The 27,953-nt window shown below is 61.7% G+C and overlaps 1 protein-coding gene across 1 annotated transcript; it reads right to left on the reverse strand.

Annotated features, from left to right (window-relative positions):
- Nucleotides 1-190: 190 nt before the first annotated feature.
- COL20A1 (collagen type XX alpha 1 chain) lies at nt 191-27,688 on the reverse strand. Its single transcript, XM_048222085.2, has 35 exons — nt 27,601-27,688; nt 25,540-25,650; nt 21,213-21,356; nt 20,927-21,070; nt 19,514-19,672; nt 19,077-19,196; nt 18,435-18,599; nt 17,525-17,683; nt 17,105-17,262; nt 16,698-16,827; nt 15,795-15,940; nt 15,589-15,712; nt 15,286-15,425; nt 14,675-14,804; nt 14,055-14,197; nt 13,757-13,889; nt 13,247-13,389; nt 12,916-13,045; nt 11,290-11,325; nt 10,338-10,476; nt 8,416-8,558; nt 8,057-8,166; nt 7,409-7,567; nt 7,244-7,321; nt 6,656-6,742; nt 5,978-6,031; nt 4,617-4,670; nt 4,428-4,481; nt 4,101-4,154; nt 3,275-3,346; nt 2,686-2,721; nt 2,525-2,573; nt 2,143-2,289; nt 711-794; nt 191-216 (listed from the first exon to the last, which is right to left on the reverse strand). The coding sequence occupies exons 1-35, from the start codon at nt 27,680-27,682 to the stop codon at nt 191-193; spliced, it is 3,843 nt and encodes a 1,280-aa protein (XP_048078042.1). The 5' UTR covers nt 27,683-27,688.
- Between the last annotated feature and the right edge of the window lie 265 nt (nt 27,689-27,953).

Genomic DNA, 27,953 nt, shown 5'->3' on the forward strand with positions numbered 1-27,953 from the left:
CCCTCTTGTTTCTGTCTCTTCTCAAATGTCACCTTGGAAGGCTTTGTTGGCTTCGGCAGGAGGCCCACCCCAAACCCTTCCTAGTATCTAGAACATGATGTGGTGTCGACAGGCCACAGCAGGTACGGCCCCAGACCCACAGCTGGTGAGGTTTCTAGGTGAGTGAGTGTGGGGCACAGCCAAGGGGTGGTTACAGCACCAACTGCGCTGTCCAGGCTGTTGGGCGGGAGCAGGGGGGGCTGGCAGTGACAAGGCATGGGACCAGCCGGTCAGGGTCCCCATGGGGCCCAAGCCCATGGGAAGTGAGCCAGACGTTACGATGTTAGAGAGGGGGCTGCTGCTAGGGAGGTGAGGAGCCCCATGAGACCGCCCAAACCCAATGCCTGGCTGGGCCCAGGAGGCCCATCAGCAGGTGTTTGAGGGAGGGCTGGCACCTGCACTCAAAGCCACCCCTCCCCCCGCCCGGAGCTCAGAGTGTGGCTGAGAAACCGTGTCCTGGGGCATGAAGTCATGAGGGAACAGGAGATGGTGGGGTCCTCGGAGCCAGGGAAGGATGGCAGCTTCTGAGGGCCAGGGGTGGGGAGCTTGGACTGTCCTTGGCAGGGATGGACTCTGGCCCCGGGGACGCCCTCCCTGTAGTGCGCAGCCCCTCCCTCGAGCAGGCTGTGGTTTCTCCACATGGAAAACAGCACAAAGGAAAGGCTCCCCACTGCCCTCCTTCTGCTCCCAGGTGGCTCCCAGGTCGCTCCGGACTCGCTCCTCCTGCCCGCATAGCCGCTCTCGGTGCCCAGAGTCTGGGGAGGGGTGCAGGGTCACTGTGGGCAGCACAGGGGCCGTCCTGGCAGGACAGAAGGGCAGGCAGGTCTAGAGGGAGGTGGCCGGCAGCTGACACCCGGCCAGACTGCAGCAGCCCAGCCCACCTGGCACCGTGGACCTGAGCCCCCCAGGTCTCAGTGTGTCCAGCGGGGCCATGAGCCTGCAGCACGCATCTGCTCCCACGTGCCCCCTGCCCTGGCACCTTTACCCACCTGGGTCAGGTGCCTGCTGTGGTGCACACCTGGTCTCCCCTCCTGACAGGTTCACCCCGGGTTGGGGCCTCCCTGGGCTCCCCCACATCTGCCCATGGGCTTGTGAGGCCCTCAAGGCCCATGACCCCCACTTGTGCCTTCCTCCCAACCAGCTGTAGGCCCTGCTCCTTGGCACCTGCACTCTCTGTCCACACACAACCCGCCCCCCCCCCAGCCCCCTCGGAGTTCCTCCTTCCCGCAGGGGGCGCTCACCTGTTCCTCCCACGGGTCCCGGAGGCTCGCTCCCTTTTCCCTGACGGCTGCCCATGTGACTGAGGGCTCTGGGGTCACCTGAACAGAAGCGGGGTGCTCGAACCAAGAAGTGCAGGAGACAATGCTTTCCCTTCTTGGGGACCCTCTCCTGACTGATGGGAAGGTGGGTGCCTGAGCCCCAAACAGACAGCAGCTGTTGGCTCTGCAGCCAAGGTCAATTGTGGGGGATAAGTGGGGGAGGCTCGGTGGGGGTCTTCATGACAGCACGTGCCAGCCTTGTCAAAGGGGGTATTTATCCCAAAGGCCATGTCTGGGGAACTGTGATGGGCCGAGGTGGGCAGGGGGTTCCCCGAGTGAGGCCCTCTCACTCAACCCAATGCACAGCCCGAGGGGTAAGGCAGGACCCCTCCCTGCCCACAGCGCAGTGCCCAAGCCCCACCCAGCCCCTCTCCTTTCTCCCCCACCCAGGCCCATGAGCTCTTTCTCCCCTAATCAGCCTCCCATCAGTCTTAGCACCTGAGCCGTGACCAGCGCCACGACCCCAGTCAGATGGAGGGACACGGGACAAGGTCATTAGACCAAGCCTCCCGCTGCATCTGAGCATGTGAGCATGTGGGAAGGAGGACAGGAGGGAGGGGACGGCAAGGCGGGAAATAGCCCTAACCTTGGGCTTCCTGGGAGAATGGGGAAGGGACCCCTTTGAGGACCCCAGGAAGCCAGGCAGCATCCAGTCCTGCCCTTAGTGACCTCTGTGTGGGCTTGGGGGCCCAGGGAGGGTGGGGAGCCAGGGCCAGAAAGAACCACCAGCCCAGTAATGGGGGAGGAGCTGCAGGCCACTAGACCCTCCCCATGGGGCCAGTACCTCTCTTCTCAGGGCGGGGGCCTTCATCTCCCCCTTGTCCAGGGAGCCGGGCCTCACTGAGTGTGCTGGGGAGCCCGGGGGCCTCCAAGATGGGCCTGGGGGGCCTGGCGCTCTCATGGAGGAAGGAGTGGAACTTCAGCACATGAGCTGGGGGTTGGGGTGGAGGGGACATCAGCAGGGTGGGTCGTGGGGTACAGGGGGCTCCCCACGTGCTTTCCCCCTTACTCTGTGGTGCATGGCCAACGAGAATGGCCGGGCCAGGCTGGGCCTGCTAGTGATGACGGGCCCGGACTGGTGTGAGCACAGAGGCTGCGGGGGGTCACGGAAGGTCCTGGGGCCCTCGTGAGGAAGCTGCCCCACTCACTCTGGATGGCAGACTCGCAGGCCTGGCTCAGGAGCTGGTAGATGGTGGCCAGGGACTGGGGCTCGCCCTGCAAGGGAGGGTGGGCCACATGGCCACGTGCCGGGACCAGCGGCACGAGGAGCGCTGCCTTCCCCACGCTCCCCAGGAAGTGCCTGGCCCCCAGATAGGGGCCTACTCACCTTCTCTCCTCGATCCCCTTTGGGTCCTGGCAGCCCCTGAAGTGGAGGAAAAGGGGAAACGTGGGCCAACAGGGAAGTAAACTGGCAGCAGGGGAGACGTGCCTGGACCCATCCTGGCTCCCCCTGGGCAGGGGTGAGGGCTGCATGCCAGGCCGGGTTGTCGTCTCCTGACTCTGCTCTCAGGGAGGGCGGGGGTCCCACCCATCAGGGGGGAGGAAGACCGGGCAGGGCAGGGCCTGATCCTAGGGAGCTGGACTGAAGTCCACCAGCAAGCAGGCAAGCTGGGCAGGCCCGGAAGCCACCAGGCCTCTGCAGAGCGCTTCCCCGCCCCCGGGCCTGCCTTCCTCTCCCTCCCCAGCTGGAGCCCCTCCTGTGCTTGTAGGCCTGGGTCTGTCCCCACACCCTGGAGCCCACAGCCCCACACCCGACAGCTCCCTCTGCTCCTGGTGAGCCCCAAGCCTCAGCTCTCTGCAGGCCTGGCTTTACGGACCTGATCAGCTAGGAGGGAGGCGCTTGCTCACCTTTGCTCCCCGCCTCCCCCCTGCTGTGTTTGCTGAGGGACTGGCTGGTAGCTGGGAAGGGGACTTACTGTGGGCCCTACGGCCCCTGGGGGTCCTCTCTCCCCGCCGGTGCCCCTGGCTCCTGCCATGCCTTGGAAGCCCTGCAGGGGTGCCGGGCGGGGGGGGGGGGTTGGCTGCAGCACCCCCCCCCCCCCCCCCGAGAACGTGGCTCCTCCTCCCTCCAGCCCTGGCTCCCTGGGGTCTGGGTCCCTGTGGCCTTGGACCAAGACCAGATCCCTTCACTTGTCCCTGCCTCCCACGGGCTGGGCCCACCGCAGGGCTGATCCAGGCCTTGTGCCCAGGGCAGAGCCCCGCCTGCCCCACCCCTCCACACTGATTCTTCACTAAAACATCCCCTGGCTCTGTTCCAGCTGTCCTGAGTGTGACCACGGTCCTCCCCCTGCCCCCGGCCCTGGCCAGGACCGACCTCTCATGGGAGAGGCTCCCAGCCGAGGCCACCCTGGGCCTCCCCACTCAGAGCAGCATGGACTCCGCTGGCTGGGGAGGGAAGGTGCTTCTGAGTGAGGCAGCCGAGAAGGAGAAGGGGGCCCAGGTCACGTCCTGCAGCCAGCCTCCCTCCCTAGGCTGACCGGGGAGCCCGGGCACTTTCCCACCACGTGGATCTCGCACAGGGATGCCTGGGGCTCTCCAACCTGCCCAGGGGAGGCGGGCAAGACCCTCGCACGGTGCCGTGGCAGGCTCCTGGGCACAGGGCACTCGCACGCCCCGCGGAACTCTACAGGGTTCCAGCACAGGAGGAGAGGCCTCCCCCGTCACACCCTCTAGCTGTGGACTGTGTTGTGTTCAGCCCTGAGGAGGTGGTGGGAGGAGCCTCGCAGGGCAGGTGGTGCCTACCCTCGGGCCAGGAGGTCCAGGCAGGCCAGCGCTCCCCTCCAGGCCTCGCATTCCCTGAGGGTGAAGGAAGGGGCAAGCTGGGGTGGGGAGGGGGCCTAGCACCCCTACACGTCCCCCCGACACCCCTCCCTCGGATGCCCATGTGGCCCCATGAGCAGACAGGCAGGTGGTACACACCTGTGCATCACTCTGAGAGCCAGTGAGGCCAGCCCAGCTCAGGGCCTGCCTCCCCGCCCGGGGCAGGGACCACACCCCCCTCCCTGCTGGCCAGGCCACCGCCCCCACAACCTCTGTCCAAGACCCTCCAGCAGCACGTTTCTCTCTCACCTTTGGTCCCTGGAGGCCGACCTTCCCGGGGGCACCCTGCTGACCGGGATGGCCCTAGAAGGGAACAGAGATGGCTGGCCAGGCTGAGGCCAAGGTCTGAAGCAGAGGAGGAGGCCCGGTTCCCGAGACCCATGTCCCCAGCCAAGCCTTCCCCACCCATGTGCCCTGAGTGCGGTCTGATCCCACTACCTGCAAGCCCGGGAGCCCATGGTCCCCTTTCTCTCCTTTGACTCCTGGCGGACCCTGGAGAGGAAAGAGACTTGGTGGCTCGTCTGTCCTAGAAGAAGGGGCAGGCAGCAGGGAGGAGGCGGAGGGGAAGCAGCACCTACCACGGGTCCCTGCACGGTTCGGCCCTGGGTCCCCGGAGACCCCTGCTGACCTCCGGGACCCTCGGGTCCCATCTGTCCAGGTGGCCCAGGCTCTCCCTGCAGACGCAGGCGGCGGAGGGACTGAGAAGGCCTGGGGGCCCCTCCTGCAGCCCCTCCCTCGATCCTGTCCTCAGTGGCCTTCCTGGCCCTCCAGCCGACTTTGGTACCCAGACCTGGGCTTGTGCACAGCCGTCTTCACCCTCACTGCCCACTCTGGGAGGGGTCCTGCTGCAACCCTCTCTACAGCCAGGAATGGACTGAGGCCACCACTCCAGGTCACAGAGCTCAGGAACCTGTTCTCCCTTCCCAACCCGGATGGGCCAGTCCCAGAGCTCTGAAGCCCAGGCGCCAGACTTGGCCCTCGCTGGAGCGTTCTCCCAAATCCTAAGGGAAAGGGTGCACCCACTCCTTCCACTGTTTGAGATTGAGGGGGGAAATGAGAGCATGTTTTCAAGTAATCTTGGTGAATTAAGCATATAAATACACCAAACTCCATAAAGAAAACTGCAGACGTTCTCATGTGTGAATATCAATGAGAAAATCCTCAGTAAGACATCGGCAGACAGAGCCCAGCAGCACATCGCATGGGTGGGAAGTACCCAGTTTATGCAAGAGCGGTTCGGGGTCAGGAAGACACAGATCAGTCACCAAAGTAATAGCCCCAGGAAGAAAACGTGCTTGGCTGCGTCCATAGCAGCAGGTCTTACTTAATACCCACACTTGAGTTTTTAAATCTAATAAGAACACGTGGACGTGACAATCACACAACCAAATGCACTCGTCTCTGCTCCCACGCCGGCTCCGCACAAACGCTGGCGTGGCAAACGTGGTCACCACACACATACGTGGCTGACTTCCATAACGTGCAGAGTGCTCCCAGGAATCAGTAAGAAAAGCAACCCAGTGGAAAGGGTTCAAAGGACATTTGTCCAACGAGAAACCCCAGCAACCCCCAGAGTGTGTTGGACCTGCCTTAGGAGAACTGCCAGTGAAAACGGCGTCAACAGAGTTGACCTGTCAGAGTGCTCAAGGTCGGAGACGGGACGAGATTTGCGATTTCTGGGGTGGGGGGTGGGGAGCTGGCCCCTCCCTGGGGAGGGCACCTTGCTTCTAGTTGTGGGGCTCACTCCTGCATTCTCATGAAAGCTAGGGTCCAGCCCCACGGGACTCCCCACAACTCACCCTGGGCCCTGGGAAGCCCTGCTCTCCTGGGGCTCCGTTCCTTCCAGGGAGGCCCTGCAAGGGCACGGTCAGGGCTCAGCGCCGTCCACCCGAGGGCCCCACAGCATTGCCCTGGACTGCAGTCTCCAAGTTTAGGTGGAGAAGGGGAAGGGTCTTCCGGGGCGAGAGAATCCTAGCCCGTCCTTCCCTCCCACAGCCTCTGGGTAGAGCTGACTCCTGTTCTGGCAGGTCCTGGTTCAATTCCTGGCCCCTGTCTGGTGTGGACCACCGAGCACGGAGCCAGTGCCTGTTGACCGACGACACTCCCACCGCAGGACCCGCCCCATGGTGGGGGTCCAGGGCCTGGAGCACCGCCTCCCAGGGCCCTACAGCCAGACTACCCAGGACAGAGGCTGCCCACGTGGCTGTGACTCATGGCCAGGCCACGTCACACCCGCTGGCCACCATCAGCACAGTGCTGCACCCCCATGGGGAATTGGGGATGTGCTGGATCCTGCACCAGAGAGGAGTCGGCTCAGGGGAGGGCAGCTGGGGGGAGGGAGAGGCTTGCTGGGAGGGGTCGCATGAGGCTCTGGTGAGCCCTATCTTTGCGGCAGGCTGGGACAGCTGCTTGGTGCTGTGGCAGCGGGATGTTGCTGGGAGCCCCTTGCCACCCCAGGGAGGAGAGGATGGACTCACCGGAGGTCCTTGGGGCCCTGGTGGCCCAGGGGTCTGCGAGGAACAGGTGCAGGCAGAAGGGAAGGCAGGGCAGGTCTCTCCATCCTTCTAGGAGAAAGGAGACCCCACTCTTTAACTGGACCCCTATCTGTTCTTGTCTGACCTAGAGCTCAGAGCAGCCACAGATACCTGGGTTCCAGGATGCCTGGGAGGCTGGGAATGAGGGACAGGGACCCCATCCTGGGTGCCACGCCCCCAGGCTGCCCTGCCCGGGCCATCGCCCAGTCCCTCCCAAGTCCCTAGCATGGCCAAGCCCAATGTGGGTACAGCATGAGGAACCCTGCCCACACCTGCCAGGTGCAGAGGCCACCTGGGTCTCTGGCAGTTCCTCTGGCTTTGCTGGTTGAGCCCCTTCCTGGCCCGGTGCATACACCCCAGCTGGGCCCACAAAAAAAGGACAGTGGCCACCCCCACAGCTGGGGACTCCCTGACACGCTGCCCAGAGGCCACATCCTCCAGGAAGCCTGTCCTGATCTCTCCCAGCACGGTGATGATGGACGTCCTGTCTACCCGCACACTCTGAGGCTCGGCAGGCGGCAGTCCACCTACCGCCGCGGGGAGTTCGCAGCACACGTCCTCCTCTGCCCAGGAGTCGCTGCACACGATCTGCAGTGTCTGGAGCTGGAACTGCGACGCGGGGCAGGGTCAGCCGGACAAGGTCGGGTGTGCGTGGCCCCCTCCGGCCCGGCCCGGCAGGACAAGGCCCGTGCTCACTGTGGCTGAGCTGCTCCGGGGGCCCCGGGCCTTGGCCAACCTCCCCAGCATCACGAAACCCGCGGCAGGTGGGCTGCCCGCCTCCCCAACGGGCCTCTCGGCCACCTTCTGGCAGTCCACGTAGAGCCTGACCTTGGAGCGGCCCACGGCCACGTGCACCTGCCGGAGACCAGCACAGGTTGCCCTGCGTCCCAGACAGGGTGGGCATCCGCTTGTGCCCGCAAGGCCAGGACAGACAGTGGGGAGCTAGGGGCCCTCACCTGGGGTCAAGATCCTGACTCCACCCCAGGCCTCAAGGGACAGCTCCCTCACGGGGCCTCAGTTTCCCCTTTATAAAGCAGACCAAATCACACCTGTTGCAGATCCCTCCCAGGGATTTGTGGGACCCAGGAAGGGCTGGGTTGCTCTTTGAGCCAAATGAAGACATCTGTCACAGAGGGGACTGCGGGGCGGAGGCTCAGACAGCCCAAAGGAAGCTGGGGAGAGTGGGGGCGGGGCAGGGAGAGCCGCTGTGTGTGAAGGGCAGCCTGCCATTGGGAGGCAGGCACATCTTGTGGGTCCTGTTGGGGGGGACCTGCTCCAGAACTTGGGGAGTGGGGGCGCGTCTTGGGGGAGGTGCACGCCAGTCTTTGAGGAACCTTCCAGGACCTTGTGGAAGCTTCCAAAGAATATCCTCCTCACTTCAGGCAGGTCGAAAGTGACCTCTTGCAAGGTGGCCCTGGGGTCGTGGTTGAAGTAGGTCAGAGACTTCCTGCCAGCTGCAGGGGAGGGGTGAGGAGCACGTGAGACCTCCCAAGCAGAACGGGGCAGCCCCACGGGAGGGCAGCATGCGAATGCACCCCAAGCCTCAGGGGCCCAAGCGGTGGACGTGGCTCCTGCTGGGAGCTCCTGCCTCTCGCTGAGCGGGGGGGCCAGCACCCTCTGCCTGGGGCGTCCCCGGCCTGGCCTGGCCACAGACCTCCTCAGGACCCACAGACCCGGGCCCACCACCCTCCCTCCGGACTGACCGTCCAGCAGGACCCCCAGGACGGGCTGGAAGTCCTCGGCCGTCATCTGCCATAGCGCGAAGGTCTCGCGGGGAGTCTCGGGCAGCACGCGCAGCAGGAAGACCACCGTATGCTCGGGCGGGGGGGCGGCCAGCTGGAGGTCACTGTTGGAGCACAGGTGGGGGCAACTGCTGGGAGGAGGTGCAGTCCCTCCGTCCCCCAGACCCACGGGGCAGCAGCACGGGGGGCCACGACCAAGCTGGGCCTCTCCAGCCTCCATTCCCCAATGGTAACGTGGGGTATGTGAGGGACAGAAGCGCCCCCAGGCTGGCGGGGGTTCAACAAGACATGCTCTGTGGCTGGGACCGAAGGCCACCCCACCGCAGCCAGTGTTCACGACACTCCTGGACAGGGTCCTCCAAGCTCCCATTCTCCAGGGGCTCTGTGGGGGTGGACGGGGGCAGGTCACGGAGGCGTGGCAGGACGGTCTCTGGGCCTGTGTCCTGGGGTCCGGAGCCCACAGGCCCACAGGCAGCTCTGCCTTCGAGAGTTGTTCCCACTGACCCGAGTGTGTTGGAGTGCTCAGAGTGGGCAGGTGGGGGCGTCCGTGCCAGTGCCCACTGGGGTGCGCTGAGGTGTGGGAACGGCAGGGAACAGGGTGCCAGGTCACCCAATAACATTGTTCCTAAAGGCCGACAGCCCCGCTCTCTGCCTTTCATTTACTCTTAGGATAACTGAGAGCCCAAAAGACCCAGCCCTGCCCACTCCTATGGTTCTCTAAGCCAACTGGCCCCAGGGCCTTGGCACAGGCTGCTCCTTCTTCCTCAGTGCCCTCTCCCTTTCCTATTGTCTCCCTGGTGGCTCTTACGTGCACTGACCCCATCACAGGGAGGGACCCCTTCTACTCTTAGCAGCCCAGAGCCCCACTTGTGGCAGCTATCACGGCGGGGGGGCACCTGTGCTGGGTGACCTCCCCTGTGGTGGGTGAGCCCATCTGGAGTGGGGGCCGCACCAGCAGAACCGTGAGCTCCAGAGGGTAGACAGCATGAGGGCCTGGGAGAGCCTGTCGCTTGCGGGAAAGAGACTAGGATGGCAGAGCAGCCATCCAGGGAGGGTAGACCTCGGGGCTCCAGACACTCAGAGCAGCCCGCCCCAATAAGGAACCCCAGATTCAAGCTGGGACGGGAGGAAGGGGCCACCGAGAAAGAGACCGGCTTCAGCCACCCACACGTGTGGGAGACTGTGGCCGCCTGCAAGAAACGTTAACAGGAGCAGGTCGGGGTGGGCAGGAGGAAGAGGACGGGGGAGGAAGCCACAAGTTCAGATGGGAGGATGGCGGTGGGCAGAGCGGCACCTGCCGTAGCCACGCCCGCCGCGCCCCTGCAGGGGAGAAAGTCCTGAGTCCTAGCAGCATGCGGGGAGTGCTGTGCAATGATCTGCTTCATTATTTTCAAACTTCCAGCGCAAGCATCTGACCGCGCTGATAACATACAACACCCTAACTTAAGGAGGGTTATCGCAGTTCCCGTTCGAGTCAAGATCTCCCCACAAACAAGGTCTGGTGGTCGTGAGCTGTCAGAAGCCACACAGCCTCGCTCGCAATTGGTCTCAGAGCGCCCACGTGCTTGCGGATTTGCCTGACCCACGCGCACCCAGGATGTGGGACTTCTCAGGGCACACAAGCTTCTGTGTGGAAGTCTGCAAGTCTGATCAGTGCTGGGGCCACGCGGGAAAAGGACCTGCACGTGGCCTCATTCCACCCACATGAGATTCATTCATCTGTAAAACCCCACCTGCCCAGGGGAGTCACCTGGTCGGCTCTGGGGGGCTTGCACCCACCACAGCCTCCCCAGGGAGATCGGGGGGCATCACAGGGAGGAAATGGCCACCCCCTCCCCTGCAGCTACCCCCTCTGGGGCCCCAGGCCACCCCCGGCCCCCCACCTGGCCCGGCGGGTCAGCTGAGCATCCTTGAAGAGCGTGAAGGTCCTGGCACAGCCAAACGCCGAGTGCTCCATGGCAACACCACGGATGGAAGCGTACTCCTTCTCCACCAGGCCGAAGGCCGCCATGAGGTCAAAGCCTGGGGGTCATGGCAACAAGGAAGGGGTGCTCAGAGACTCGAGGTGAGGGAGGGAGGGGCAGGAGCACAGAGAAGACACTAGGAGTCAGCTGAGAGCGGACGGGAGCAGCACAGGACACGCACAGAAGGGGGGATGGTGACCGTGAAGACCACGGACGGATGCCCACTCGGAGCCTGCAGGGGGGTGGGAGTCAGACGCCCAGGGGCCTCCCACAATGCCACACATGCAACCCCACACCCCGTAGCAGCAAGGGTGCCCAGCAGCTGGTCTCACCACCCACCCTGACTCCGCGGGCTCAAGGGTTAGGGTGCAAAGTGAATGTGATCTTACTTCACTGGGTGCTCAGCATGGCCATGGGCCTGGGGCAGGAGCAGGGGCACATGGGAGAAGCCTCACCGCCCCACCAGTGGCCCCGCACTGCCCTGCTCCGGGCAGATCTCCCACTCACATGTCAGCCCCGTCACCGTGTGACCCCTAGCCTTGACATCTCACCCAGCTCCCAGTTAGCAGAGAGCCAGCGGGAGGCCTGCAGGACCCAGGGCCCTGGCCTTGCCTCTGCGGCACCATGTCCCAGCTGTGACCTCGACAGTGACGCGAGAATAAAGGCCCTGGCCAGCCTCATGGGGACCTCCCTGTGAAGGTGAGAGTCCTGCCCAATCGCCTCTAATGACCCCGTGGCCCTGGTGCGCTGTCACTGCCCCTTCATGGAGGGCGGGGGTCCCAGGCCGCCTTTCCCAGGAGGACACGACAGGAGGAGGAGGAGGGACAGGTGGGGGATGGGGAGGGAGCTAGCTGTCACATGGGGGGCCTACCTGGGAGGGGGCCATCGGGGCTGAGGGCGGGGCAGGCTGCTGGGAGGCAAAGGGAGTCAGGGTCAGTGGCGAGGCATCTCGCCCCCACCTGGGGCCCCTCGTGGCCAGGTGCCCTGCCCTCAAGTCCACGGTATATTGGAGCCACATCCTCGTCCACACATGCTTGCTGGTCTCCAGGCCTGTGGCTCCCACACCTCGGGGACAGGACGGGGAAGGGACGAGGGGTGTGTCCTGTTCCCCCGGGGACCGCACTTCCACCCCCTGGAAGACAGTGCCTGGCCAGGGGTGCTCCCACTGGGTGCTGCTCCCCAACACAGCACTGGCCACCCAATGTGCCCCAGGTGGCAGGGCCAGAGAGATGCCTGGCTGTGGGGACACGCTGACCTGGGGCATGCACTGACCTGGCCTGGCCGTGCAGTTTTACTCCACGGCCAGGTGCACAGGACGTGCTCTGAAGTTGTCCATGGACTGGTAAAGGCCCCACGGAGAAGGGAGGCCCCCATCCCCAGAGGCACTCAAGCCCAAACTAGATGACCCCGTGGAGGGACACCGAGGGAAGCTGGAATGGCCGAGCTGAATGGCCTCTAAGCGTCTGTGATTTTCCAAGAAAACCAGCATACAGCAACAAACCAGAAGCGGCGTGATCCTCTCTGCTGGGTCCTGGCCTGTGGGTGGCAGTCCCCCAGGGACCACTGATGCCCTGACCATGAACTTGGTGCATCAAGAGAGGCCAGCCTGGGCCTCCATAAGTAGTCTCCCTGTGGCCCTCGCCTGCCCTGTCTGTGATCTGCATTCGGCTGGCTGGAGACTCCCTCCAGGCTGGACATCTGCCCTGACCTCCTGGACACAGATGTAGGAGAATTATGAGCCCACCCCACAGCTCTAAGCACCTGCAGGCAAGGGTCCATCCAGGAGCCTCCAGCCGCACCAACCTGCACCCGTTTTATTGGAGTGATACGGTCCTAACCCTTGGGTTAGCGGTTGCACTGCACACTGGGGACGGTTTCAGTGAAAACCTCAACCTCTCTTCTGCTAGCTCTGCAGTGCTGGGCCAAGTGCAGAGCACGACAGGCAGCACGCCCTGCTGGCAGGACCCCGGCTAAGTGGGCCCCCAGGTTCTAGGCTTCCGTGTACCTGGCTGGGTCTGGGGTCTGGTTGGGGCCTGTCTGGCTGTGAGGGTCTGGGGTCTGGCTGGGGTCTGGCTGGCTGTGAGGGGCTGGGGTCTGGCTGGGGTCTGGAGTCTGGCTGGGTGTGAGGGTCTGGGGTCTGGCTGGCTGTGAGGGTCTGGGGTCTGGGTGGGTGTGAGGGCCTGGGGTCTGGCTGGGCCTGAGGGCCTGCCTGGGGTCTGGGGTCTGGCTGGCTGTGAGGGTCTGGTGTCTGGCTGGCTGTGAGGGGCTGGGGTCTGGCTGGCTGTGAGGGTCTGGGGTCTGGCTGGCTGTGAGGGGCTGGGGTCTGGCTGGGGTCTGGGGTCTGGCTGGGCGTGAGGGTCTGGGATCTGGCTGAGGTCTGGGGTCTGGCTGGGGCCTGAGGGTCTGGCTGGGGCCTGGCTGGGCTCTGGGGTCTGGTTGGGTGTGAGGGTCTGAGGTCTGGAGCCTGGCTGGGTCTGGGGTCTTGATGCCCACTCACCCGTCCGGCCTGTGGCAGACACTGCCATACTCTCCCCTGCTCCGTAGACTGCTGAGACCAGGACCCTGTATTTGGTGGCTGCCAGCAGGTCAGGCAGTGTCACGTGGCTCCTGGGTCCTGGAACAGAGATCTGGGGGGGGGGGGGCACAGTCACCTAAGCCTCCCCCTGCCTGGAGCACCTTTGCTCATTTGGGCATCTCTGGTCTCATTTGTGTGTCTTGCCACGGAAGAGCTGCCCCCCTCAGTGGACAGGGTGGGCTGTGTCTCCCCCACTGCGCCCGGGACTAGGGGCCCATGAGGGGCATGGCCTCCCTGCTCCACCAAGACCCACCGACTTCTCGGGTCCTGAGCCCGAGGCCAGCACGTAGGTGAGCCGGTAGTGGAGGACATGGCCACTTGGGGGCGTCCAGCTGACCCGCAGGCTGCTGGGTGACTCGGGAGCCAGGGCCAGGTTGGAGGGCGGGCTCCGGTGTGCTGTGAGGCAGGCAGCACCCAGGGGCTCAGAGAGGGCGGGCTGGAGTAAGGCCAACACGTCTCCCACCACGTCCTGCTGCCCCCTAGCCTTGGCATGGACGGAGCCACTGGCACATGTCAGCCCCAGGACAGTCCTGAGGATACCCGGTGACTTGAAACCTCGGCCACCCCAGGAGGAACACCTTGCTGGGAGGGCTCGGGGAGAGCCTGTGGACCCAGCGGTCAGGCCAGATGGTCAAGGACTCAAGGAGCTGTCAACGGTTCTGGGAGTCTGGGGTCCTGGGCCCCGGGAGCTGGGAGAGTTTCGGATCCCTCTGGGCTGCTCCTGGTCCTCACGCAGCTGAGGGGCAGAGCAGGGGTCACCTACGGGGGGTGTAGCGGAGGGACACTGGGTCACTGCGGGCCCCATCCCTGTAGTAGGCCAGGATGGTGATCTCATACTCCAAGTGGCTTCGGAGGCCAGGCAGGACCGCCATGCCCAGGTTCCCTGGGACAGAGATCTGTGGAGAGGAGGGACAGGTGTGTGCCCTGTGGACAGGTGTCCTCCCACAGGGCTCTGCCCACAGGCCATGGGAAGGCGGGTGCCCCTGGGATGAAGCTGTAGGGTCTGAGCTCTCCTGGAGTTGGGGAGCAGGAAGGTGGCCTTCCCTCTCCCCACCCCGCACCTCACGGGCCTTCCCGTCTCCCAGGGGTGTCCACTTGATCTGGTAGACGAGCACTCCAGAGTCCGCAGCGGCCGCCCACTCCAGCTGGACCTCATCCCCAGGGAGCTCTTTCACTGAGAGCTGGCTCGGGCTGGGGACTTTTCCTGGGAGACACAGCAGGGACACTGAGGCTGGGGCAGCAGGGTCTGGTCAAGCAACGGCCCTGAGGACGTGGCCACTGCATCCCTCTGAGGCTCAGAGGGGGCCCCACACGCCCCCGCCCTGGGTGACTCGCCAGAGACACCCCACGTGTGCATGCAGGTTTCACTGCTGCGGGACCACACTCGGGGAGCAGAGGGGACCCCAAACAACAGCCGTGCCCACATTGCTCCCCTTTCCCAGGGCCAGGCTGCAGGCTGGGTAGGGGCCCTGCTTCTGGAGGTGCCCGGCCCCGTCCTCTGCTCAGCATTCGGTGCCCTGGGTCAGGGCTACGCCCCACATCGCACGTGCCTGGGTATATATGCCCACCCAGCTCAGCACTGCACACAACAGGCATCTAGGCCAACATGTTAGCTCGAACCATCCATCGGGGAGGGATGAAGCCGGCCTGGGGACCCCCACCCCAACCTCAGCGCCCTCACGTGTGGTCAGGCGGCCGGTCAGGGTGGAGGAACCGCCCGTGGGGTAGAGGCAGGTGACGCGGACAGAGTATGTGGTGGAGGAGGAGAGAGGGCCCAGAGTGGCTGCTGTGGCGTTCCCAGGGGCCTCGACCTGCGAGGCGGACAGACACATGCGTGAGGCCTGGAGCCAGCTCCCCAGGCCAGGGAACGCTCAGCCCCTGGCAGGAAGGAGACCCCGGCCCCGGACGTGCACTGGAGGGCGGAACCCCCCACACAGGTGGGGCCTCCTGGGCCCTCGCCCGCCCCCACCCCCTCCCTCAAGGAGCCCAGCTTACAAGCCCTGGGCCCCACCCTGCATCACGGATGTACTTTGTGTGTGTCTGTCTGATTCCTTGCTTCACACCTGTCCCTTGCCCGCCCCTGGGCAAGACTGAGGCCCCCAGAGGCCGGATGGAGCCTGCTGCTCAGCGCTCCCCTACACCAGGCCAAGGCTGGTGCCCAGGGGCTCCGCCAACACCCAGCCACCATGAAAGCAGGGTGCAGGGTGCTGTGGGCGCTGGGCCCCCCGTGTTCAACTCGTCCCCGTTGAACCCCAGGTCCCCCAGCGGCCCCTGGGCAGGGGCTGCTCTCACCTGCCCCGAGTGGCCGCCCTCCCTGGAGACAAAGCTGACCCTGAACAGGCTCACGGGCCTCAGGAGGCCCTCCCAGAACACGCGGGCTGAGTCGTGAGTCACATCCGAGAAGCCGAGATGTCTGGGGGGCACCAGGGTGGCTGCGGAACACACCGGGCCTCAGGGACCAGCCAGCGCCCTCTCCCCAACTGGCCAGGGGCCACCAGAAGGGTCTGAGGGGCCCTCCACCTGGTGGAAGCCTCGGGGGAGCCAGAGCGGGGCATTTGCCCATTGGGCGGCAGCCCATGGGGGCGGGGCACTCACCAGTCCTGGCATGGATGCCCCGGGCCTCGCTGGCCTCTGTCCCTTGCAAGCTCTGCACCCAGATGTCATAGTCCGTGCCAGGCTCCAGGCCGTCCAGCAGCACCTCTGGCTGCCCCACTCGCACCTGCAGGGGCGTGGCACTCGAGCTGGCCCCTGCCTGCGGCACTGCCCACCCGGTCTGCCTCCCCTCCCAGCTGGCCTCGAACCTCTCTGCCCTCCTCCTGGCCCCTGGGGGGGGCTGGCGAGCATCGCACCAGGTAGTATGTGGCCCCCGCGGAGGGCCGCCAGGCGAGGCGGATGGTTCTGGGTGTCACTGCAGCCAGGGTCAGTGCCTGGGGCGCAGGCAGAGGCGCTGGGGGAGGGGGGACACTTTAGGAATGCAGCACCTTGAGGAAGCGCCCACACACAGCAGGAGGACCCTCGCTCAGATGACAAAGGGCCCAGGTAAGTGCAGACCCTGGTGGGTCTCAGTGGAGACAGAGGTGGGAGGGTGGGGGCACCCCACAGACCATTCTGAGTCTGTCCCCAGACTTCACTTGGGGCCAGGTTTCCAGCTGACAGCTCCGGGGACACACGGCCACCTTGTGGGTTTCTAAGGCCACCTGCCCTGAGGGTGGGGTGCCGGGCCCCCCGGTTAGAAACCCCAAGGAGAAGCCACGTATCATATAGTCCAGAAATAGCAAATCCGCACAGACAGAGGCAGACTGGGGACTGCGGGGGGCTGGGGGGTGGAGGGACAGCTCGGGGGCGCCGGGGGGACAGCTTGGGCGCAGGGCTTCCCTCCAGGTGAGGGTGAAACTCCACAGTCGACGGCAGAGACACTAACGATCGCCGAGTCTCACACTGAACAGGTGAGTTGTACACCATGTGAATTACGTCTAAAGAAGCGGTTAAAGGGGGCTCGTGGCAGGCCAGAGAGGGCAGGAGCTCCACAAAAGCAGCTCAAAAGAGGACACTGAGGGTCAGAGAGGCCCAGCGACTGGGCCTTGGTCACACAGCAGGTGGGCTGAGACCCAGCGGCCTCTGCACACCCCTGCTGGCGGGAGGCTCCAAGGGGAGGCTCTGGGTAGGGCAGCCGGGGAAACCCCGGCCGGCTCCACCCCACCCACCTGTGGTCACAAGGCCCCGCAGGCTCTTGCCGACCCCGGCCTCGCAGACAGGGAACACAGACACCAAGTACTCGGTGCCCGCGGTCAGGTTGTGAAGCTCCACGGACGAGGTGGGCCCCTCCACCAGCACCTGGAACAGGAGCCACAGTGGAGCCGGCGGGGTGGGCGCAGGGGTGCGGGGCACAGGGGTGCAGTGCGGGGACACGATCAACCCCGGTGGGGCTGAGGTCAGTCCTCGCTTCCCACAGTGACCTTGGCCACGGACCAGCCGGCAAAGGCATGAACACACGTGCTCCATCTTCTCCCCTCGGTCTCCGGGCACCCTCACCATGTCCTTCCTCCTCCATGATGGCTGGGTCACCTGCGGCCCTGACTCTGCCCGGGGCAGGCAGACAGCCACCTCTCACCTCCCGTGGGGTGCCACCCTTGGAAGGCCGCCACGTGATCAGATACTTGGGCGGCAGCTGGGGGGCTGGAGTCCAGGACAGGTGGACACTGGAGGAGGTCACCTGGGTCAAGACTAGGCTGGTGGGAGTGAAGACGGTGTCCAGGGCTGGGGTGGCTGCTGCCGGTGTAACTGTGGGAGGGAAGGAGGACGGTCAATGGCCAGTGGGCAGCCTGCATTAGCAGCTCCACCAGCTCTCCCCAGCGGCCATGTCCAGGAGGGACAGGTGTCCCCCAGGCTGCAGACACCCTCAGAGGCCTGAGAGCCGAGGGGAAGGGAGCTCAGGGCGTCCCATCCAGGGGCTACGACCACCCTCCCCCTTTGCCCAGATGGGCAGGCAGGGCCAGGCAGGGCCGCAGCCAGCGAGGGTGACCCTGCGCACCCGGGCCCTGGCTCCCGGCCTGGACCTTCTGGCAGATGAGACGGCTGAGCAAGCCGGCCAAGGTGCCGAGCTGGGGGAAGTCCTGCACGTTGTGGACGGTGATGTCCAGCGGCGGGGATGCTAGGAGCTGCAGCTCGGCCTCGTCCGCGTTCTTCACGCCTGCTCACAGGGTACGGCGGTGAGGACGCACCAGACCCCACCCACCCAGCACTGTTGTCGCGTCTTACAAGCACGACCACGGGCCCCGGGCCTGAGTCACCCAGCGGCCTGAGGGGGCCTTCCCAAGGCCCGTACCCAAGATCCCGAGGGCCCCAGAACCGCGTCACCTGACAGGCCCCCGGGAGACGGCAGCGGGGTGCTGGTACAGGTGCGGCTGGGCTCCCAAAGGCCCCTTGTAGACTGCGCCGAGTCTGCTTGGGTCTCTATGGGGCTTGGGGCCGGAGGGGAGGCCAGTGTGCTTTCGTCGGAGTCACACGCACACCCCCAGACCTACCCATGAACCCGGCGCCTGGGACAGAGCCTGAACAGGGGGATCTGGGGCACCAAGGAGCTTCTCTCCTCCCAGGAGCCTCCCAAGTCTGTAGTTCCCTTCCCAAGGGACAGAGATAAGAAGTGGCCAGTGAAGCGAGCAGAATGAGGTCATGGGGGCGCCTGGCGCCTGCAGCACCGTGCGTGGGGCACACCCAGAGGGGGCCATTCACACACGGCACTGTGAACTCGGCGCTCTGCTCAGAAGCCCCACATTGTGTGCCCCCTCCGAGCGCCCGCGGGTGCTCCCAGCTCCTCGGAGCGGGGACAGGTCCTCCCTGTGGCACAGACACCACCGGACCTCCAGCCCGGGGCGGGAAGTGGGAGTGCAAACTGCCCCAGCGGCTGTGAGAACCCCAGCTGACGGCCGGGGGCTGCTCACCCACAGCAAAGATGGCAACACCCAGGTCCTTGAGGACGCGGCCAGCAGCACGGGCATCGTCCTGGGACTTGCCGTCCGTCACTAGGATCACCACCTTGGCCGCCTCTGGACGGGGCCCCGCTCCGGGCTTCAGGTTCTGCTCCCGCACGTGAGTCAGGGCCAGGCCTTGGGTAATCGAGAATAAAGGGCGTGCGGCCCCATGTGCCCCTCCCGGCACCCTCCCTGCCTGATGCCACTCCACTGGCCACTGACCCCAGCGCAGTGCCCACCTAGTCAGTCCTGTCCCTGCCAGGCTGGGGGCTGCAGAGGCAGGGACCACCATGGGACCCAGGGGTCTGCCTGCGGGAGACGCTCCTCAGGGGCTGCTTCCATGGGCGGCCCCTCCCGGAAGCTTCTACCCACTGGAGGAGCCACTCACTTCTAGCAAGACTGCCTGACGGAAAGCCCCGTTTCCATCAAAGATATTAAGGGGAGATTTGCTCTTTACGAAGGTGTGAATCAGGCTCAGCACCCACATGGCACTCGCTTGATTTACACACAAGTTTTCAAGTCTGGGAGGCTGACCCGCGGGATGGAGCCGGGGCTTCAGGACCAAGACCTGGACAGACCCCAAGGGTGGGGGCGCTGGGGGCCCAGGCACACCTGTGAATGTGTTTCCCCCTTTGTAGCGGAGGCTGTGGACGGCTGCCAGCACCTCCTCCTTGGTGCGGAAGGCGTTGAGGTCCCACTCGGTCTGGGGGTCTCCACTGTACTGAGTCAGGCCTGGCAGGGGCAGGTGCTGGGTGCTGAGCCATCCGTCCCACACACGGCCTCACCAGGACCCCAGGGAGGGCACACGTTTGCACATGGACAGTCACCAGAACATTTCCCCAGCCCCTGAGGGGGGCCCCCACCTGCCCGGCCTGGCAGGGGGTCAGCCTGTTGGCAGCAGGTGACACCGATCGGCAGGGCTGTCCTTCGGTTTCCCCAGAGGCTCTGCGCCTCCTCCCAGACTTCCCGTTTCTCAGAGTTGTGTCTCCCCTGGGTGCTGGTAGGACTTGTGGGGATGCCTGGGGGTAGGGCGGGTGGCTGGTACCCACCGACTTGGACTTTATTTGGCCCAATTTCAAAGGGCTCGATGACGCTGGCCAGGAAATCTTTGACCTGCTGGAAATGACTGTGGCCAATACTCCAGGACCCGTCCACCAGGAAGATCATATCCACGGGTGTGGGGGGTGTGCAGCAGAAGTGGGGGCTGGCTGTGGGGGGTGGAGGGGGTGAGGGGCTGGGCCAGGCCCACACCACTACAGGACACACACACCCCCCTGCAACTGCTCCAGGCCGGGCTCTAGCCCCCTGGATCTCCTTCCCTGAGGCTGGTAGACGGTGAGGGGCCACGGGGCTCTGACCTCAAGTGTGGCAGGTAGCCAGGTCTTGGGGGCCCTCAACAGACTCAGAAAACCCTGCATGTCAGCCCTCTGAGTGCCCCCAGGGTGGGTTAATGAGTGAGACCTCCAGGTACCCCAGCGCCTCTGCCTTCCAGTGGCCTCTGCAGGGCTTGTCCCTGTGTACGGTCATCGATGTGCGGGCCGGTGGGCAGAGGCTAGCCCAAGGGGGTGTCAACTGGGGGGTGTCAGCATGGTTGGCAGCTCTGGCTGAGGCTTTGCTGGCTGGGGTGGTGGCTTGTCCTGATGACCTAGGAGCTCTTGGGAGACAAAGCCACTGCCCGGTCTGGGGCTCCCTGAGAGTCTAGACAGTCAGTACCTCTAGGCCGAGCCCCAGACCAAGGACAGGCTCCTCGTGAGGACTCCTGGGTAGGGTGAGTGCAAGGAGACCCCCGTGTAATGAGGGGCACAGCCCTGCCCTCAAGGCACAGTGTCATTGGGGAGACCATTCTGGCAGAGCCCAAGTCTACTGGGAGACAGTGAGAGTGAGAGAGGGGACATGTCCATCTGAGGAAAGAGATTCCTCTTTTCATCCCAAGTGTGATTGATGGGAAGACAAAGTCAGGGACATCCTCGGTCTGGTGAAGGAGGCACGGCTGACAGAAACGCCACACCTGTCTGCCCTGCCCCGGGTCACAGAGCAGCCACCCCTCACCCCAACCCTGAAAGCCTGCAGAGGCTGGTGCCCTGGTTGTTTTACCTAACTTCTCCATCGTTCCCGTGGAGCCCCTGGCCTGGCTTTGCCTCTCCAGGTCTGCAGTAGGTTGGGAAGGGGCCTTGCGCCCCGAGCCCCTCGGTGGGCGCTGCTCCTTGCCAGGCAGTCCTGTGGAGGTCACAGCTGTGTCACCTCTCACCTGCCACACTCAGGCTGGGCAGCAAGGGGCACTAGGGCCCCAAGTGCACCCTCAGTGGGGGACCTGCCCTCGTGAGCCTGGGTGAGTGCAGGAGAGCGGCACGTTCAAGGAGAAGCTGGAGTGTAAGGTCAAACGTGAGGAAGAGCGTCCTTGCCACGTGAAGAGAAAACGTGAGATGTGGAAGGTGACCTACCCTCACCCCCCTCTGCACCACCAAGAGTAGGCAGGTCTTGGCTTGGGGACCAGGCAACTCGGGGCCCAGGGTCTGGGCTCCCCACGTGGGAGGGCGTGGGCTCCACGGCTGCCTCCAGTGGCTTCCGACTGCTCCTGCTCACAGAGTGACTCTTCAAATCCTCAACTGCAGAGAGATGCAAGGGGCTGTCAGGATCCCCCACCCCAGGGTGGCAGCAGGGCCTGGGGGGGGTGTGGGGAGCCACAGCTCCTTTCCACACACACCCCCACTCTGAGGCTGGGTTCCTTATGCAGGATTATGGACTTACTCACAAACTCCCTCTGTGCCAGCAGGGTATTCCCTGAGCTGGTGAGCTCGAAGATCTGCACGGTGTAGCCCTTGGAGGGGCTCAAGCCCCCCACTGTGGCCTTGGGGGTCTTGGTGGTCAGCATCACCTCCTGTTCCGCGTCCCCTGGGGTGGGGGTGGGGAGAGAGATTGAGGCCACCAAGGTGGGCATGTGTGTGTCTATGCACATGTGTGGGAGTGTGCATGCACGTGCGGGTGGGTGTGTCGCAGAGTGGGAAACACTCTCAACCTCTAAAATTTAAAAAGATTCCCCAAAACTGCTAGTTCATGTTGCATCTGTCAGAAACAAACAAATTTTTTCTGAAGTTAGACAATGTTACATAAGGTCATAAATTATTTCTGTAAGTTTTCACAATGGCCGGCACTCAATGAAGGGCAACCAGGTGTAAAAGGAACAAGAGGAAGTGATAGAAAGTTAAGAGAAACAACAGGCAATAGGAAGAGACCCACTGATTTTCCAGACAGTGGAGTTAAGGGGCTTTAAATTAGTTATGCTAATTAGTTTAAAGATTTAGAGATAAGCCTATGAATTTGGGTATCAAACTAGAAACAATAAAAAGGAAATTACAGAATGTAAAAACTAAATAGACATTTTCCAAATGGAAATTCTACAATGGAAAAACAAAAAACTGAAGTTAGGAATTGAAAGAATGACTTAATAGCGTCTTACACATAAACGAAGAGATGAATAGTGGAATACAGGTCAGAATAGAAAACACAAAATTAAGAATGGAGTAATAGGGTGCCTGGGGCCTCTGTCAGTGAAGCATCTGCCTTCGGCTCGGTTTGTGATCCCAGGGTCCTGGGATCGAGCCCTGCGTCCTCCCTGCTCGGTGGGGAGTCTGCTTCTCCCTCTGCCTCTGCCCCGCCCCCTTGCTTGTACTCTCTCTCTTGCTCTCTGTGTCAAATAAATAAATAAAATATTTTTTTAAAAGAATGGAGAATAGGGGCGCCTGGGTGGCGCAGTCGTTAAAGCATCTGCCTTCGGCTCAGGGCGTGATCCCGGCGTTCCGGGATCGAGTCCCACATCGGGCTCCTCTGCTGGGAGCCTGCTTCTTCCTCTCCCACTCCCCCTGCTGTGTTCCCTCTCTCGCTGGCTGTCTCTCTGTCACATAAATAAATAAAAAAATCTTTAAAAAAAAAAAAAAAAAAAAAAGAATGGAGAATAAAGGAATTAAAAATATAGAAGAAAGAGTCAGAGGCACTGGAACAGGGAGAGGGTCCACATGTGTGTAAGTAGAGTCCCATGAAGAGAAGAGAGAGGAAACACGGCACAAGCCATATTTAAGGAGACATGGCTAAAGAATTTTCCAAAACTGTAAGAGAGTAAGATGCAGACTCAGAGCACCAAGAGTCTGAAGTGAGATAAAAAGAGGTGGACACCGAGAACATCAGACTAAATGTGCTGAGAATGAAACAGAGGGAAGCGTTGCAGAGCAGTCAGGAGGAGAGAGTGGACTCACGGCTCATGGAGCAACAACTGGTTTGATGGTTGAGTTCTCAAGAAAAACAACAGAAGCCAAATGACAATAGAAAGATTCTTCAAAGTGTTGAAAGCAAGTGCCAACTCAAGATTCTATACCATAGAAATGGCACCTTTCAAGAATGAAGATGTTTCAGACAGACAACAAAACAAAACCCCAGAGAACTGGCATCCAGCAGACCCAGACTGCAGGAGTCACTAGAGTGTTTTCAGGGAGGAAAAAAAAATCCCAGACTGAGAGACTATGGAAGGAATAAAGATAAAGGGTGAATATGTGAGTCAGTCTAACTTAATATTGAATTAATACAACTACAATACTTAACATGCATTTTGAGATTTAATGAAGATGTAGAATTAACATGCATGAAAAGGGGAAAAACGCAATTGTGATTATTGGAAGCCTTATCTCTACCTGGGGAAAGGTGATACAACTGCCATATCCAACCTGTTGACAAGTTAATGTCCAGGGTGATCACTACACGAGTGAAGGAACCATAACTACCAAGCTGCTGGGGACCTGGAGTAAAAAGTGTTTGATCATCTCATACCTCATACCTCATCAGTCTTAACTTCTAAAAAAGGAGACACCAAACATTGTGTATCTCCATTTGTGGCACAATAGAAATCGCACAATCACTTATAAAGAATTCTTGCCAACAAACTATAACCAAACCGGAATCTGACCAGCTTCTGGGATGGAAGTGCCAATCTACAGGAGACACAGGGGGAGAGGAAGGGTCTATGTGGCACCATGGTGACACCATCAGCAAAACACAGAATGTCAGATGTTCCACAAGACCAGCAATCTTCTTTCTTCAACAAATAAACATTAAAGAAAAGGGGAAAGACGAAGCTGTTTTAAATTTGAGATTACTGGGGTGCCTGGGTGGTTCTGTCGGTGAAGAATCAGCCTTCGGCTCAGGTCATGACCTCAGGGTCCTGGGATCAAGTCCCGCATTGGGCTCCATGCTCAGTGTGGAGCCTGCTTATCCCTCTGCCTGCTGCTCTCCCTGCTTGTGCTCTCTCTCTCTCAAATATATAAAATCTTTAAAAAAAGTAAATTGACGATTACTTGAGACCTAGGAACCACATAAAGTGTGTGGATTCTGTTGGGATCCCAATTCAAAGAAATTAAGTGTAAAAAATATTTATCAGACAAGTTGGAAAATGAGAACACAAAATATTTAATGGTAGCTCTGAAATATTTTCACTTTTTAGGCATGCTAATGGTACTGGAGTTATTTCTGAGTGCTTCCTTTTAGAGAAAACTACTAAAATATTTATAGACAGAATTATATGATTATATGATGTCCTGGATTTGTTTTAAAATAATGCAATATATAGAAGGGATTGGAGAGAGAGATCACACAATACTGGTCATATGTTGATAACTGTCAAAGCTATATCGTGGGAACATGAAGCTTCATTACACTATGCTCTCTTGTTTGAATTTTTCCATAAAAATTGAGTTTCAAAGAGAACAAGAAGAGAAAAATATTGCAAGTATAACAAAAAGAAAACAAATAGGAAAATGATAGATTTAAACCCAAATATGTCAGCAATTTCATTAAATGTAAATGGATAAAAATGTTTCTGTTAAAAGGCAAAGATATTCACGTTGGACAAAAATACCACGATCATGTGCTCCCTAGAAGGTGCATCTGCGGTGATGGGTGAGAGAGGCGAGTGGATGGTGTCGTGTAGGCACTGCCTGGCGGAGCCAGCAGCGCTCGCCTCAGAGGGGGCATAATGGAAACCTGACAAGAGAGAATGGGGAACAATCCATGGCAGGAAAGCTTTAGTCTGGTAGGAAGATAGGATAATTCTAGACTCACGTGCCCCTGAAACACGGCCTCCACAAATACAAAGCAAAGTTTGGTGAGACAAGTGGAGGAAGACGTTTCTAGCACAGCAGGGGATTTAAAATGCTTCCCTCGGTGGCTAATAACATAAGTAGACCCAAAAAAATCAACAAGAACAGAAGATTTGAAAAACAGGGTAAGTAAATTTAGCTTCATTAAAATATCAGAAAACTGCCCCCAAGTCAGAAAGGGGGTTCTTCTTGGGGGCAGGGAGGATGGAGATGGGGAAGGGGAAGGGGCCTGAGTGGGGCTGGGGTACAACTTTCCACTCTGGGAGGGGAGCTCAGGCTCATTCGCTTTGTGTCAATTTCTGCAATTACACACTCATGTTTGGGGGCTTTTCTGTGGGTGTCAAACCTCAATTTTTGAAAAGTTTACATTTTCCTTTTTTTGAGGGGGGGAGCGGCAGAAGGAGAAGGAAAGAATCTCAAGCAGACTCCACACCCAGCGGAGCCCGACACGGGGCTTGAACTCATTCATGACGCTGAGATCACAGCCTGAGCCAAACTCGAGTCAGACGCTTGGCCAGCTGAGGCTCCCAGGCGCCCTGACTGCTGAAAAGTTTTTAAGACGAGCAGCCAGCATCACGCTGGGGGTGCTCTGCAGCTGAGCCTTCGCAGAGGTCTCGGCCTACCTCCTGTAAAACGTGAGCTCATCCTGCCCATCGGATGCCCGCTCGCTGGCATGCACAGCTCTGAAAGGGACCCAAGCCCCAGGACAGAGTCCTTGTTTCTTCTAGAGACACTCACTGAGCACATGCTGCATGAGCTGGATGCGGGGGTGCAGCAGTGGGAACTGTACAGGCCTTTCTCCTGCTGCCCGTTCCCACCGTAGCTCCCCCCACAGACACAGGGCTGCTGGGATGGAGGAGCTGGGCAGACCAGCACGCCAGCCGCTGGTCCCGCCGGCCCTCACAGAGGCGGGGGAGGCACTGGCCCCTTACCTGCCATGGGCTTCACCTGCAGCAGGTAGCCGAGGCTGCTCCCCTCCGACCCCCTCCACTTCATCTGCAGCCGGTCCTCAGGCAGCACTGCCAGCGTCAGGTGGCTGCCCGCTGGGGAGACACGACCAGGTGGTCAGGACTGACCACTGGAGAGCACCCAGCAGCTGGGGGCCCAGCCCCACCCACTGGGGAGACACTGGGGAACCTGAAGCCCCATCTGGGGCTGAAGGGGGACCGGGCCCTCCAAGGGTCCCAGGTGCCAGGACCACCTGGTAGGTCCAGTGAGGAGACTGCCCCACCCAGAGAGGCCTGCCTGGCTCTGCTAGGGGTGTCCCCCGCCCTGCCGACCAAGGCCCAGGCTGCATCCAGGATCAGTAGGAACAGCCCCGGGGCCTGGAGCTCCCTCATTTCCCAGCACAGTCCACACAGCCCTGTTGGGGTGCCATGGCCATCCTGGGAGGAGGAGGGGCAGTGGAGGACTGAGGAATGGGACACAGCCTGGCCTTCTGGGGAAGCTTCCGGGGCAGGGGTGGCTATTTTTGGAAAAGTGGGACAGAGATGGGCTTCTTCTGGCTGTCCCACTGAGAGCTGGGGCACGGGAGGAGGGCAGGGGTGGGGGGCGCCCAGGGCAGACACAATGATAATGGTTCAGAGGGAGAAGCAGCTGGACTGGGCCTCCGGATGTGCCCGGCTGCTCCCGGGAGCACCAGGCTGAAAGGCAGGAATGTCTGATGGGGGAGCTATGAAAAGCCATTTGTGAACAGGACCCCCCCAAGTCCTGCTCATGAAGAGCCCTCTGTCTCTCGCGGTGCCTCTGACATGCTGGGGGAGACATTCCCAGCTGCCTTTGGGATCTGCACGTCAGGGGGCCTTGGTGGGGCATGGGGCAGACAGCGGGGACCTGCTGGTGGGAAGCCCCCCCACCTACCCCTGGGGAAGGCAGCCCGGACATGCGGGCCCCCACCCACCCTGCCGTCCTAGGGACCGGGAGACCCAGGTCTGCCCAGAGTCCGCAGGGACCTGTGGGGATGGCCCATCCATCCTGCTGAATCCAGAGCTCAAGGTGTCTGTGGGCTCACTAGTGACTTGGCCCCACCGTGGTGTGACACAGAGCCCCGGGGACCAGGGACATGCCCTGGTGACCGTGGCCAGTGTGCCTGCCAAACCAGAAGTGAGGAAGCACAGTTATCAGACCCGTGCCGCGGTGTGGTGTGGCCGCGGCCGTGCCCCTCCTCCATGCACATGTCCTCAACAGAGATGGTGGGTCAAACACAGCGAGCCTCTGGCCATCGCCCCCAACACGCAGCTTCAAACAGCGAGGAGACGAGGTCTCCCGCCCGCGGGACTTGCTGGGAGCCACCCGGGCTGGGGGCAAGCCAGGGCGCAGCCACCGCAGCCCGGCCTTCCCAGAATCAGTCCAAGCTGGCCCCCCTCGTGGTCAGCTCAGCAAGGACCCCCGCCACATTCTGCGGCTGCATCCCTTCTGGGGTATTCCAGAGACTGGTGAGGAGTGTGACCCCCAAAGAGAAGCACCATAAATACGCGGTACAAGGCGGTCAGACTGGCCACACGGCGCAGCGGAGGCGGCCGGACAGCCCTGCACTCTCCCGGGGCCTGAAAGTGAGCAGGGAAAGGGCCAGAAGCGCAGCAGACGGCAGAGAACGGTGCTCTTCTTGGGCGGATAAGAGGAAAGGGACTCTAGATTTGGGCTGTTTGGAAGTTCTACACTGAAGGGGTGTCCTGAAATAACTCAACACACAGCACAAACGTAAGACGGGACCAGATGCGAGTGTTAGTAACTGTCGGAGAGCACACAGCGGCATCCCCAGCGCGGGACCGACCGCGAGGCCGAAGGTTCAGCAAAAAGCTGAGGGTGGCACTTTGGGCAGAGAACACAGGTGGTCTCACGCGTTCCGCTCAGAACAACAGCTCCTGGGCAGCGTCGGGAGCAGCAGGCAGAGGCCCCCCGCGAGTGAGGCCTGTGCCCCGGGCAGGGATGGCCCGCGGTGGGGTCGGGGCTGACTGGCGCCACATTCCCAGGAAGCACCTCCATGTCCTTACCTTGCCCCTGGCCGCGTCCCAGGGCAACACCCAGCCACAGCCAGAGGCAGAGCCCGAGGTGGGGGCACACGAGGGCGCTCATGGCGCACTGCCTGTGTGAAGAGAGGCCTTTCAGCCACATTCCGTCCGTCCATCTGTCTGTCCAACCACTGCTGAGCTTCTCCACCCACACCGGGCACCCCACATGTAGTGATCGGGGACTACTGCAGCCCACAGCGGCTCCATGCCCTGCCCAGTGGACCTGTGTCCCGCAGGGCCTGAGCACGTGCTGCCCCAGGCGAGGTGAGAGGTCAGCTGCCTTTCCCCTGCCCACCCCCGGATGTGTCTGGCCCGGTCACAGCCTCGGGTCTGGC

The sequence above is a fragment of the Ursus arctos genome, unplaced genomic scaffold (genome assembly GCF_023065955.2).
Source record: "Ursus arctos isolate Adak ecotype North America unplaced genomic scaffold, UrsArc2.0 scaffold_16, whole genome shotgun sequence".
Lineage (NCBI taxonomy): Eukaryota > Metazoa > Chordata > Mammalia > Carnivora > Ursidae > Ursus > Ursus arctos.